A 14,083-nucleotide genomic window follows, 5' to 3' on the forward strand; every position below is an offset into this window, starting at 1 on the left:
TTCTCTTTAATACCGCATGGTTTACATACATGTTGCTGCTGATTGGCTGATTGGGCTGACATGTTTGACACACCCACCAAACAAGAGAAAACGCATCTCAAACCCCGTTGCACACCGTTTCCAGGAAACATGTCGTTCAACACGGAAACCGTAGCAAAACGGTTCACACCGGTTTGAGCTTGAACTTGCCCCTGGTATCCACTTTAATTATGACAGAGATGTATTTACGACAAAGAATTCCACTCACTTAGCCTACTTGTAGAGATCAGTCTCAAAAGACACAACACTTCATACAGTTGCTTTAAATACTCTGACATTATGAACTCATTAAAATAATCATTTTTACATCTGTCATATAGGCTACTTGTACATTACTTGTACATTTTTTTCAGTAGCAGATGTAAAGACATAACAATCTTAAAAAGGTGAGATTTTTAATCGTCTAATTGGAGAGGAGTAGAACATGAGTAAAGGACAAGCTGTCTGGCAAAGACCAGATGTCCTATATGAGTCAGATGAGCAAATGAGAGCTGTGAAAAGTGGAAAAAGAGGGAGAAAAGAGAGAAACAGATAGATCTAGAGAGAGTGAAGGAAGCAAGGGGAAGAGAAGGTGACTAAGTTGAGGCACCATGTGGAGGCAGAAGCTCTTGCGGATGATTCATCCATATGAAGGAGAACAGCATGTAGCTGCTGCTGCCACCCAGCGGCCAAACGCGGACTGACAGCATTACACACTGGATCACACAGCGATTAAATAAACTCACAAGTAAAAGACAACATTTTCATGCACTGTTCTTTTTCTCTACCATTTTTATTCAGATGAGTGAAACACTTTCAGCTACAAAAATGACTTTAAATGAACAACACTGTACAATGAACAAGCGAGTTATTTGTCAACTATCTTTTGGTTTCAGAGATAATTACACCAAAAGGCTAACCTGTCACCATAGGGAGAAAAAGAGAGACACAGAGGACAGAAGAGACGAAAAAGGAACTGCTCAACTCAAGTGAGAAAAAAGGAACGATGGAAAGGGTAAAAACATGACAACGTACATCAACAAGCAAAACAGACGCACACATTCACGCACATATGCCAAAATAACCGCATATCTGTCCGATATTAGAGTGTAAAATACGTTCACGCGCACATGATCATATGTACGCACAGACAATGACGCACCCACGCGCTCCTTTACGCACGGAGTGAGCAGCGGACATGAAATCAGGGAGAAGATGCAGGGGACAGAATAACACCGCTAACCCCAAAAAACGTAAACAAACATTCATCACAGACATACCAAGTCTTTTCTTTAAGATCATCATCATCATCATCACCATGAAGATTTCCCCCCCAAATAATGAATAATTAAAAATATACATTTCATCATCTTCATCGTATGTTACTTTGGATAGTTGAGGTTATACCTTCAGAAACTGGGTTGCTAGGTGACCAGGAAAAGAGACAAAAGAAAACAGCTGAGGATGTGTTAGTGGAGCTCTTTGGTTTAACTAGACGTGTTTAAGTTCTTTGCTATTTTTAAAAATCTTTTTAAACACCTTTGGACTAAAGCTGTTTTTTTCTTTTTTAATGTTATAATATATAGAGAGCAGGTAAAACAACAAGTAGAGTAAAATGCGAACAAAACGACTCATATTTGCAGTTCTCTGAGGCGTTTTCAAATGCTATGACTTTGTTTCTTTACTCGGGGATTTTCACCCATATCCGATTGTTAAACTGAAAAACGCTGCGAATCAAACTCAATGATTGTGTACAGGATTTTAGGGAGCGTGTGTGTTGTGTTCAGTCTCAGAATGGCGTGTTGCTTTGGTATCATTCTCTGGAGATTCACTCCACTGAGAGACTCACACTTTGAACACGCCCCCTTACGCTGCAGCTATTACTTGCATATCAACACCGAGAAGTTTTTAAGACGTCCGGAACTGCGCCTGACTGTAACGGCAAGAAGGAAAGTTAGAGAAAATATAACACAAGATTGAAAGGGTTCCCCTTATATTCCTCTTCAACATCTCTTGCGTTTTAAGACATAAAATTTGTCACCTAGCAACAACAGTCGCCGCCCGCTCTTCAGTCACCTTTATGACTTATATACATACACATGCACAAGAAGTGTGTACATATATGAAAATGTGTGTGTATGTGTCCTGCCCTGTGTTTGGTGACTGTAAAAGTGGTCCCAAGGGTTGAGGGAGTGAACGTGCCAGAGCATCAGTGAAGTTCTTTGAGTGTTTTCATCTTCATAATGTTCCCTGGCCTATCAAAACACTTCTCCTCGGCCCCTACTTTTCTGTTTTAAAGCATTCAAATATTTGGTTTGTCGTTAAGAGAGTGAGGTATATGAGGAACTATCTCTCTTATACACCCCCTAACCAGGAGACAAAACAACAGACAAGCTACAAAATACAAAACAAAGCAGGAATAGAAACAGGACAAAGAGGAGGAGTGAGGCAGAGAGCAAAAAGAGAGGAAGATGGAGCACTGATACATTTCCGCTATCATTCAATACATACATTCCGCTGTATTTTCTATCCAGGAACCCCAAATCCCTCCATCTTTCCTCTCCTAGTTTTTGGTTTTGTAGCTGTTTAAAGCTTTCAGGTCAAGGCTCACGGCAGCACTGCGCTCGACGCCGTCACAAGCGGTAGCCTTCGCGACAGTAACCATAGCAACACCATCCCTAACATCAGCAGTGGCGAGACAGGTACGTACGAATACAATGCACTTTCCTATAGGACCTTATCCCTTCTAAGCCATGGCAGTGTGTGCTTTTACTCTGGAAGGTTACTTCAGCGTTGAATGAATGCTACCGAAACATTTGAGCAGAAGAAACACAGTGCTGCTTTTTCCCCTGATAGAGGAACAGCTAAGAGGTCGAGAAGACAAGTGTCCGCCCCTACGCTGTCGATTAACGGCCGGCACGTTAGGACCGACGGTTGCATTTGTCGATGGATTTGGTTCGAAAGGTCGCCTTGGCAAAGGAAGTTTACATTTGAATACAATCTGGTGCCTCAAACACACCCACTACAAAACAGCATCTGGAATATATTAAATAAATAATAATATTAATCATAATAATAATAAAAAAAGTTTTGTTAAGAAATTCACAAACGAGCAAGAGGAGAATAAATAAATTAAAAAATCTAAATTTTAAAATGGGGGAGGAAGAAAACCCAAAAACCCAAAAGAGAGATAGTGTGAATTTTTGGTCTAAGTAAATATCAACATTTTTTTTATCTTTTCACAACGTTTTCTTCCATACATTAGCAATTAGTAAGCATTATAACAGATAATTTACTACAAAATCTATAGAAGCACTAACTGACCCATTCGGAGACTATACGGTAACGTAGAGAACTGAGTTCATGTATCCATCCCTCGTTGAACCTGCAGCACTCACCGACTACAGATTTCAGCACGATATAAATACAACGGTAAGGTGGATGAGAGCATGTCAATTGTTGTGTATGTGATATTTGGTTCTCTTTAAAGCTTGTTTATTACTCGACTTTGGTTCTTTGGATGTACTTGAGCGTGTTTATCCTGGTTTCTTATCTGTTGAACTGAATTTTCACAGTATTGTTTCAACCACCTGATTAGAGTCTCTAACACAACTAGATAGGAACAAGTAAGGAACGTAAAAAATTAGATTTCCGCTAATACGTGAATACATTTTCCCCAAACGAAAGCACACAAATCTACACATACAGCCAAGAAAAGTCCCACAAAACAGACAGACGGAACGAAAGACCAAAAGTAACAACCCTCCCAACCCCCAAATGAACTCGAAACATCTTCTTCAGATGAGTCCAGTGAGGTCATCAATGATCCCGCCACCCAGGACCAGGAAGAGTTTGAATGACAGGAGGCAGAGGCGGATCCCTTGCTACATGGTTCTGGGTGACCTCGGTCCAGAGATGCATGAAGGGATACTCTTTTTCTGTACAACGACTCACTTTGCTCCTCCATCCATTTTTGGCTTGGTTTGTTTTTGGTTTTCCTTTATGGGAAGTTTGGCTGGCTGTGAAGTTTTGCTCCATTTTTTGGCTTGTAGAAGAAGCAGAAAGGATGGGAGCCCCTTCGCCGTGACAGTTTCCCATGTTGCCATGCTGTCTTACCAGAGTGGCCTCGTCAAGGTCTGGGCCCCTGATCTCTTTCTGCATCATGTGAACGATGAACTGATCATGTATGAATGGATCGCTTTGGTATTCAAAAGGGAGAAAGTGAGTGAGGTAGGCATGAAATGGAATGAGGAAGGATACAAGCACTTAATTATTAAGAGAGAAATGAGAGTATTTACACTTAACTAGAGGTGTGAAAGCTAGAGAGGAGCTTGGTCTCACTTTTATTACACTATATGACATTCATGTCATCGGACAAACAAGTGCATCAAGCTATGCAGTGCTAATATGATGAACATCAAAGACCAAACACCCAATCCTCTCTATATGCTCGATAAGACGTGGAATGATGATGATGATGATCATATGTACTGAAACATTCATTAAAGACAGATGGAAAAATCTGCTACTTCTGAGAAAAAAAACAGACAAGAATGAGGAAGAACCAGAGAAACACAACAGCGTTGGGAGTCCGGCTCGTTCATATTTAAAATTAAATCATAAAAAACATGATGTGATTGCATGGCAGATAAGTTGATGAGCTCAGAGATGGCTGGATTGTTGTCACTGGATCTGGTCCTGGACGGTTGGCTATTTACAGGTCCTTTGGATAAAGCTTTTCCATCCGTATTTTTGGTGTTTGTTTTTGGTATTTGAGATTTTGGTATGCTTGTATTTTTTTGTCATAGTGAGACTCTCAAAGTTCCATTATACTTTTTGGTATTCAGTACTCCACATGTATGCTTCAAAGCGTTCTTTAACACACAGTAAAGTTTGTTCTCTTTGTTGTTTTTGGTGCTCAAGGATCTCTTTTTGTCCTCTTCTTACTGCACTACATAGTTTATTATTCTCGTTTTATTTATGTATTTGGCTGCGTCCAGCTAAGCCGCATGGTTTTTTTTTGGTTTCGTTTTCCCTCCTCTCCTCTTCCTTCCTGCTTCCACTCCATCTCTCCATCTCTCCCCTCTTTTACTCTGTATATTTTTGGCATCAGTAGAGCGGGACAGCGGAAGAGAGAGACTGTGAACAAGAGGAAACGAAAGGGAGTGAGGGGATCAAGAGATGCTTTGGTTGACAGGTAAGGTTTCATCTCCTCCTTCTCCTCCTCCTGTGATTGGCCTTGGGCAACGTCACTCGATTTTAGCCCCTCCAATCGAGTGTGGGCTGTGTAGCAAATCGCCGGAAGAGCAGGAAGAGACGGGGCTCGAGCAAGGGGAGGGACTCATGCCGCCTGTGACAGGAAATGAGGTTCTGGCAAGAGCTGAACTGCCCAATCCCATGCCGGTGCCTGTTGCCATGGGCAACAAAGAGGAGTGGTTGAGAAAGAGGGAAGAGGGGAGACCTGCTCCTTGGCCTCCAGAACCACCAATTAACACCTTGCTGCTGCCCTCAAGACTGGAAATGGGCAGCTGGCCACCACTGGCTGCTAGAGCTGTGAAAGAAACACAGTATTACTCACAAACATCAACGAAACTGACATGTAACGCATTAAACAGGATGTACTAGCATGTGAACTGATGAGCAGATGTGAAAAAGGGTGAAAAGGAGTAGAAGGACATAAACAAACACTCAAACAGAGAGGACACAGTAACACATGACTGATATGAGGTGGCAGAGTCATTAGTGTCTCTCTCGCCCTCTCTTTCACACAAACCTTGGATAGTAGCAAGCGGGTTGCTGACAAGAAGAGCTTGGTTCATTCCTGTGTTAACTCCCCTCATCGTATTCCTGAGTCACACAAACAAATAACCAACCCACAAAACACACAGACAGAAACGGAAAACAGAAATACAGGGAAGAGGACGGGAAAAAGAGAAAACATTTAGAAGCATAGTTAAGAGTAGGGGTGTAACTAGGGTTGCCAACCGTCCCATATTAGCCGGGACGTCCCTTATTTTGGGCCTAATTGATTTGTCCCGTACGTGACCTCCCTTGTCCCATTTTTTGACTGCTACGCTGATCTAACCACTGACTGATACAAGTAAATCAGAAATCGTGAACATAAAGGCTGAGGAACCCTCTGACGGCTGGTCGCTCCCACCTCGCAGCAAGCAGCGCTCGCGCTAACGCCAATTCCGTCCGTGTTTTGACTTCAGTAAATCAGTTTTGGCAAAATAGGCTACATCAGTGGTTCCAATTCCAGCCCATGTTCTGAAGTGAAGTAAACTTAAATGGATTCCCCTGCTCAGAGAGTAGGGAGCAATGAACACTGTGTAGGGATCACATTGAATCATATCGTAGAATGTTTTGAAGTATCAGCAAATATCGTATCGCTGGATATGAGAATCGATATCGTATCATGACGAACCATCCGATTTACACCCCTAGTTAAGAGCTTGAAAAACAGTGCAAGAAAACAGGTCTTTGCAGAGTAAATACGTTTTTTCTTATAATACAATGCAGGCCACACACCAGCAGACCTCAGTGACGCATCAGTACGTAACAATCCTTATGCTAAGATGTAGTGCGATTTGACCAAATCTTTTGAACAAATATGCAAAATCGTAAAAAAGAAAAAAAAAACACTTAAAAAATAAGAAATGTAAATAAATAAAAAACTAACTAAAATTACAAAAAAAAATTTTTAAAAATATATTTTTGTAGTATCAAAACAAATATATAATTTATAATTAATATGTGCAAATAATATTTTATAAATTATAATAAATTAATTATAATAAGTTCTATAACACTAATTATAATTAATAATTTATTTAATTGATAATAATACAACTGCGCATACACATTATGTATGTGCATATACATATTACATTGTCATACACAATTGTCTCAATATCAAGGTCAATTTACCAGAATTCACCTTATGCCCTAATTCACATTTTCCTATACTTGACAATAACAAATATGTTTATGTGAAAGTGTGTGTATTTTATATTTGTGTGTGTGTGTGTGTATATGTGTGTGTAAGAACACAGACTCTACTGGTTGTATTCACCTCAAATGTGCAGCAAAGTCATTGATGTAGTTAGAAACGTCACCATTCTTTTTATGCCATGAACTGTGGATGACAAAACCACACACACAAAAATACATTTGCACACACACACAAACACTGCAGTTACCTACATTTGCTGAGCCACAGGGAGTAAAAGGTGATGAGTATGTGCTGAGTGGATGTGTGTGTGTGTGAGAGAGAAATCAACTCACCCTGTGTTCAGACTTAGTGTACTGTGAGTCGGAGGGGCGGGGCTGGCATCACTGCGGGGAGGCGGGGTTACAGGAGATGGTGCAGAGCTTAAGGAGGGTCCGCTTGGGGTCAAAGGGCAAACTGATGACATAGTGGTCACTGACAGAGGGAAATAATATATTATATTATATAATTATATGTATCTCTGATCAGCAGATGTCCACTTCTGTGCCCTACCTGCTGTACCGAGACTGCTCACTGTCTGCGATGGTCCCTGACTGGGCATCTGTAAGGAAGACGTGGATATGATGTCACAGGTCAAAGGGGAAACATGATGGACAGAGAGTAATGGAGGTTGAGAAAGGAGAGAGGCTGGTGGAAGGCTTGTGCTCTGTTTGTGAATTTAAGTTACTCAACTACAAAATTATAGACCAAAATACTGAGTTTGAAAGTGAAAACATGCAATATTCCTTCTAAAGAATTAGAAACAGAGGCTGAATGCCCTATAGTATTATGACAATGAGTACGTTTACATGGACAACAATACTCATATTTTAATACGATTAAGACAATACTCTGCTTAAGAATCTACCATGTAAACAGAGATTTTTGATTACCTTAATCCGGCTAAAGTCCGAAGTAAACAGAAATCAAATTAAGACATGTGGAGTATTCCTATTTTAGTTGCATTACTGAAGTGCAGTATAGACATGTAAACACCTTAATAAAATTAAAAATGAAACACCCAAAACTGTACATGGCATCATCACGAAGACGAACTATATGTTTATGCGTGAAATTCCGAAGGGGACGTTGGATGTCGTCACGTGGGGATGTAATGACGTGTGCCATTAATCGATCTATGTACTATAACATGTAAAACAGGAACATGAAAGGAATATTCTAAAAGCAACTCATGTAAACACCATAATCATAATATTGGCTTATTTAGAATAAGGTAAATAATTAGATAACTGATGTCCATGTAAACGTAGTCAATGACAGTGAACTAGTTGTAAAAATTGGCTATGAAGATATGAATTATTACACATTAAAATGCAAAGCAATGCAGGGTGGGTGAAACCACATTCAGGAGTGAATGATATATGCACCATTATGGGAATGATTATTATCATCTGCTCATGCAGGAGAAACTAGTAGTGTTGTGGCACAGGGTGGTTGGAGACGGGGGTATGGGCCAAGGGAGCAAGCCGGGTCGTACCATGTGCGGGCTGTAGCAGAGGGGTTTGTGCAAGGTGGGCTGGGGTTGGCTGGGCAAGGGAGGGGTGGCACTGGAGGGGTTAATACGTTTCTCTTTCTGTCGGCGGTTGCAGAACCAGACGCGGATCACCTCCTTCTCCATGTTGAGCTTTTCGGCGATGAGCAGGATCTCCTCTGAGGCAGGCTTCTGGTTCTGAATGCAGAAAACAGAACTGTGGTTTAGGATTATTTAAGGACATTCATTTCGGAAGCGTTTAGTTATCTACTACCACTTCAAAGTTTGGGGTCAGAACTTAACAGAAATGAATACTTTATTCAGCAAGGATGCATTAAACTGAAAAAAGGGTCAAAAAGTGACAGTAACAAAAGATTTGTATTTCAAATAAATGCTGTTATTTTTAACTTTCTATCAATCAAAGAATCCTGAAAAAATGCTTCACAGTTTCTACAAAAATATTAAGCAGCACAACTATTTAAACTGTGATAAGAAATGTTTCTTAAGCACCAAATCAACATATTGATTTCTGAAGAATCATGTGACACTGATCACTGGAGCAATGGCCAATAAAAGTTCATCTTTACTATCACATGAATAAATTACATTTTAGAAAATATTAAAATGAAAATGTATTGTTTTATATTGTAATAACACTTAATAATATTACTGTTTATACTGCATTTATAACGAACCAATGCATCCTTGGTGAGCATAACAGCCTTCTTTTGGAAACAAATAAAATCCAACCCCAAACTTTTAACCGGTAATGTATGTTGTGCAATGGATTTGTAATCATGTGTTCTGACCGTGATGAAGCTGCGTTCCAGAGCGACGCGGATGTTGGTCTCAATGCTGGTGCGTTTCTTCCTACGGCGGCCAGGCAGGCCCTCAAACCCCAGCAAGGGAGAGGAAAGAGCACTGGGACTTGGCAAGATGCTGTCCATCGTCATTGTTTCTAAGTAAACCATTAAAAACATTTGATGCTTATTATATCAAGCACAAAATGTTTTATATACTGCCATATCACATTTTTTTTAAAGGGGTCATATGATGCTGCTAAAAAGAACATTATTTTGTGTATTTGGTGTAATGAAATGTGTTTATGCGGTTTAAAGTAAAAAAAAAACACATTATTTTCCACATACTGTACATTATTGTTTCTCCTCTATGCCCCGCCTTTTTGAAACGCGTCGATTTTTACAAAGCTCATCGGTCTGAAAAAGCGAGGTGTGCTGTGATTGGTCAGCTATCCAATGCGTTGTGATTGGCCGAATACCTCAAGCGTGAGACGGTAATGTTACGCCCCTCACATACTGTTGATGCTGTGTTCGGGCCGGAGCGACGAGACATAAACATTAAAACCCATTACAAACAGGCATTTGTTGAATCCAGTGGGGACATAATTACTGATTATAATGACTTATACGGTCTTTTTACGCGTTGCAATTGAAATCGCATCATATGACCCCTTTAATAATGATGTGGCCTAAATGCCACTTAAACTGTAGTTTTAATGTATGTACATGAACATGGTTTTGAGATTGATTGGAAGTTAAAGGGATAGTTCACCCAAAAAATTATCATTTATTCACCCTCATATTGTCCCAAACCTGTATGACATTCTTTCTTCTGTGGAACATGAATGTTGAAGAATGTTGGCTTCCATTGTATGAACAAAAAATGCAACTTAAGTCAATAGGAATTGAAACTGTTTGGTTGCCAACATTCTTCTAAATGTCTTTTGTGAAGAAAAAGTCATACAGGTTTGGAACAAAATTAAAATGTTCAGAATTGGGTGGACTGTCCCTTTAAGCACTAGGTTTGATTGACAGCTGTAATGTCTAATGCAGCTGTTTGTGACGGTTACCTGCGTCAGTCAGCCACTTCTCCAACAGAGGTTTAAGTTTGCACATGTTCTTGAAGCTGAGATTGAGCGCCTCAAATCGAGAGATGGTGGTCTGACTGAAATCGTTCCCATAGAGCTTCCCCATGGCCAATCCCACATCACCCTGTAGAGAGAAACAGAGACCAAACATTACTATACAGGCAAATACAAATGTTCTGGGTGTGTGTGTGTGTGTGTGTGTGTGTGTTTATGTGTGTGTACCTGTGTGAAGCCCAGTTTGATCCTTCTCTGTTTGAATGTGCGGGCAAATTGCTCCAGTTCCTCCAGATCACTGGGCTCTTCGGGATGAGTGGTCACCGGAGTCACTGTGTTCACGCTGCTCTCTGCAACCTTCTCCCTCTGCCACAAACCAGACACACACATACAAGACTCGAACGTGAGTGTCAGATGGAAATATGATAGCACAGAATGTACACACACTACTGTGCAAACGTTTTTTGTTTTTAAAGAAATTCTGTGCTCACTGAGGTTGCAATTATATGATTAAAATACAACAAAAACAGTAATATTGTGAAATACTATTACAATTTGAAACTGTTTTCTATCTTAATACATTGTAAAACATAATTATTCCTGTGATGACGAAACTGCTGAATTTTCAGTAGCCTTTACTCCAGTCATCAATGTCATATGATCATTCAGAAATCATTCTAATATGTTGATTTGGTGCTCAAGAAACATTTCTTATTATAATCAATGTTGAAAACAGTTCATATTTATTATTACTTATGCTTAAGTAATGCTTTTTTCAGCATTCTTTGAAGACTAGAAAGCTCAAAAGAACAGCATTTATTTAAAACGAAAATCTGTTGTAACAATCTATCAGTCTTTACTGTTAAAACATCTTATTCACCCCAGTCTTACTACAGCTGTCATATAAACAAAATTACAAAGTTCATAAACAATACTGTGTTTCCCTTTTTCAAAAAGGGAACTGAAAATTTCACACATTTAATTAATCACTTATGTTGTATGTTTTTTTTCTACATTTAACAAAGAAATATATTTCCAAGTTCCCCTTGGATACTGTTTAAGTAACCTCTGGCATATGTTTACCCCTGTTGGGGAACAGTAGACTCCCAAATATGTAGCCTTTTATCAGATGTTGTACCTGTGCTTGAAGACTAAGTCTGTGTGGAGCGGCCAGCAGGCTTCCTTGGTTTTGCTGAGGTAGTGATATTAGATTTGGCGTTGATAGCAGCCCTGAAACATACACAACCGTTACAATTAAATCAAATCAGACCATTTTTAACTAATCATTACATCTTGAAAAATTACAATGTAATAAAGTGATAATAAGCAATAAATTGGGTTACACTTTATTTTAAGGTGTCCCTATTACAATGTAATTATACATTTGAGTACTGATATTAATTAACTACATGTACTTACTATAGGGCTAGGATTAAGGTTTGGCTTAGGGTTACTTGCATGTAAGTATGCATAATTTATTGTTATTATAATACTAAGTACATGTAACGTGTAACAAGGACACCTTAAAATAAAGTGTTACCATAAATTCTTACAGGTGTAAATTAGAAATGTTCTTAAAGGGGTCATATGATGCGATTTCATTTTTTCCTTTCTCTTTAGAGTGTTACAAGCTCTTGGTGCATAAAGAAGATCTGTGTAAAAATCGACGCGTTTCAAAAAGGCGGGGCATAGAGGAGAAACAATAATGTACAGTATGTGGAAAATAATGTGTTTTTTTAACTTTAAACCGCATAAACACATTTCATTACACCAAATACACAAAATAATGTTCTTTTTAGCAGCATCATATGACCCCTTTAACTGACATACAGCAAATCTCTATGTTTAATTGTTTAATTCATATTAAACAACATTTTTAATTCTGATTGACTGATTGGAAAACTAGTGATCTGATGTTGGAAACTTATTTAGGACACGGTGTGAGAATACTAATAGTAAATAAGCTACCTTGCTGCCCTTGCTGTGTTTGTGGTAAAAGAAACTGTGCGGGTGAAGGCAGAGTGTGTCCAGGAACGAGGACTAACTGCTGCAGCTGCAACAACTGCTGAATGTCCTGAAAGAGAGAAAAGAAACAGATGCTGAAAGGATGTGACGGTTTCACTCTGATGAAGGACTGAAAGAGGAAAAACACTGATTCTGGAACAATATCAACAATTTTCAGGTGTGCTGCCCAGCGCTGACTGGCTGTACCTGCGCAGTGAGCTGGATTGGCTGAGAAAGAGGAAGCTGGTGAGGAGGAGGCGGTAGGACAGGGGCGGCGTTTTGTTCCTGTGTGCTCTGCGATTGGCCCTGTGACTGCGGCTGAGCTGCCTGCTGCTGGGCTTGCTGTTGATTGGCCGCGTGGGCCACATGCGACTGCTGCACAGCTGCAGCGAGGAGCTGCGCCTGCTGTAAGAGCAGCTGTTGCTGTGCTGGCAAAAGTGCAGTCAACTAGAGAGAGAAAGAGCGGCAGAGAAGGAGTGTGTTCGAAAATAAGAGTTAGAAAAGAAAGCACATCTAAGGCAAGCAAGCTCATGTAGTAACCCACACAGACACACATACAGTATGCAGCATCTATAAAGAGTGTATGTACGCATGTATTGGAGTGTTTGTCTCACCCCTGCGAGCTGACCACCCGTTAGCATCAGCTGTGTGTGGGGAAGGGGCGTCTGAGCAGGTGGAGTTTGTACAGCAGCGCGAGACATCTCACCACAATCCTCCACCTTAGTCTGAGACATAGTGACAGAGAAGCGCTGATGATGAATTCATGTGTTACTGAAAGGGACACAGTGAGTGGGAGTATTGAAATGAGGTTAATAAAATACTAGCAGCTCATGAGGTGGAAAAAAGCTATAATATGTAAAAACTGTAAGAGACTAACTTTTAAATGGTCTCCGAAACTAACAACAAGAATATGTGCAGATCTGTATGTGAATCACTTGACAGTAATACCAGGGGTGTGAAGTAACGAATTAAAAATACTCACGTTACAGTAATTAAGTAGTTTTTATCAGTAATTGTACTTTTTTGAGTAGTTTAAAAATGGTGTACTTTTACTTTTACTTGAGTACATTTTAAGTGATGTATCGGTACTTTTACTCCGCTATTTTCCTCCGTTTGTGGTCGTTACATGCTTATTTAAATTTTATTTGTATCCATCAACGTGATTGGATAGAGAGTAATAGGTCTCGTGACTTTCGTCAAATCAAATTGTGCATAGAAAACTTTAACCGCCAACTGTTTATCATGGCTGCTGGAAGCGCATTCTTCAAGCATCAATTCTGTCTTCTGTATCTTCCTCTAACTTAATATGTTAAGGTAAATTTCGGATTTCTGCTTACTAAATTATTTGTATATATGCTTGCCTATCTACACGGCCTGAAAATTGGTGTGAGGTTGCGGGTATTGCGTTCAGTGTTAACTCACGCAAGTGCCATGTTCGGTAAATTCCCCACTCACTTATGAGACGCGCGATCTGCGCTGCCTCGTCTCTCTCTCGCGTGCGTTCTGCAGCGGTCACTTGGATAAGTCGTTGTTTGTTGTACTTGTTGTCTTTTGATGAGTTTGAGCGGGTGATGAGCGCTGTGAAAAAGTGTGTTGGAAACACAAACTGAGGACCAAATCTGCCCCTTATTGATGACCCGTGGTGTTAAAGGGGTCATATGATGTTGCTAAAAAGAACATTATTTTGTGTATTTGG

General features: G+C 39.9%; 1 protein-coding gene across 3 annotated transcripts in view; it reads right to left on the reverse strand.

Moving 5' to 3' along the window:
- Window positions 1–4,608: 4,608 nt before the first annotated feature.
- Window positions 4,609–14,083, reverse strand: part of pou2f2b (POU class 2 homeobox 2b) — a 40,780-nt gene continuing 31,305 nt past the window's right edge. Inside the window, exons 5-17 of one of the 3 annotated variants that reach the window (XM_016524179.1) lie at window positions 13,002–13,112; window positions 12,595–12,834; window positions 12,352–12,457; window positions 11,522–11,613; window positions 10,612–10,749; window positions 10,372–10,513; window positions 9,311–9,459; window positions 8,637–8,699; window positions 7,523–7,571; window positions 7,306–7,444; window positions 7,094–7,156; window positions 5,792–5,865; window positions 4,609–5,569 (exon numbers count right to left, since the gene is read on the reverse strand). In XM_016524179.1, coding sequence (XP_016379665.1) covers window positions 5,268–5,569; window positions 5,792–5,865; window positions 7,094–7,156; window positions 7,306–7,444; window positions 7,523–7,571; window positions 8,637–8,699; window positions 9,311–9,459; window positions 10,372–10,513; window positions 10,612–10,749; window positions 11,522–11,613; window positions 12,352–12,457; window positions 12,595–12,834; window positions 13,002–13,112 — 1,668 coding nt within the window. In that variant the 3' untranslated portion in view covers window positions 4,609–5,267. Of the gene's footprint in view, window positions 5,570–5,791; window positions 5,866–7,093; window positions 7,157–7,305; window positions 7,445–7,522; window positions 7,572–8,507; window positions 8,700–9,310; window positions 9,460–10,371; window positions 10,514–10,611; window positions 10,750–11,521; window positions 11,614–12,351; window positions 12,458–12,594; window positions 12,835–13,001; window positions 13,113–14,083 lie in introns of all 3 variants that reach the window. The other 2 variants (XM_016524178.1, XM_016524180.1) reach the window with 2 other exon arrangements.

This window comes from Sinocyclocheilus rhinocerous, unplaced genomic scaffold (genome assembly GCF_001515625.1).
Source record: "Sinocyclocheilus rhinocerous isolate Xijiao unplaced genomic scaffold, SAMN03320098_v1.1 scaffold1622, whole genome shotgun sequence".
NCBI classification, from domain to species: Eukaryota; Metazoa; Chordata; class Actinopteri; order Cypriniformes; family Cyprinidae; genus Sinocyclocheilus; species Sinocyclocheilus rhinocerous.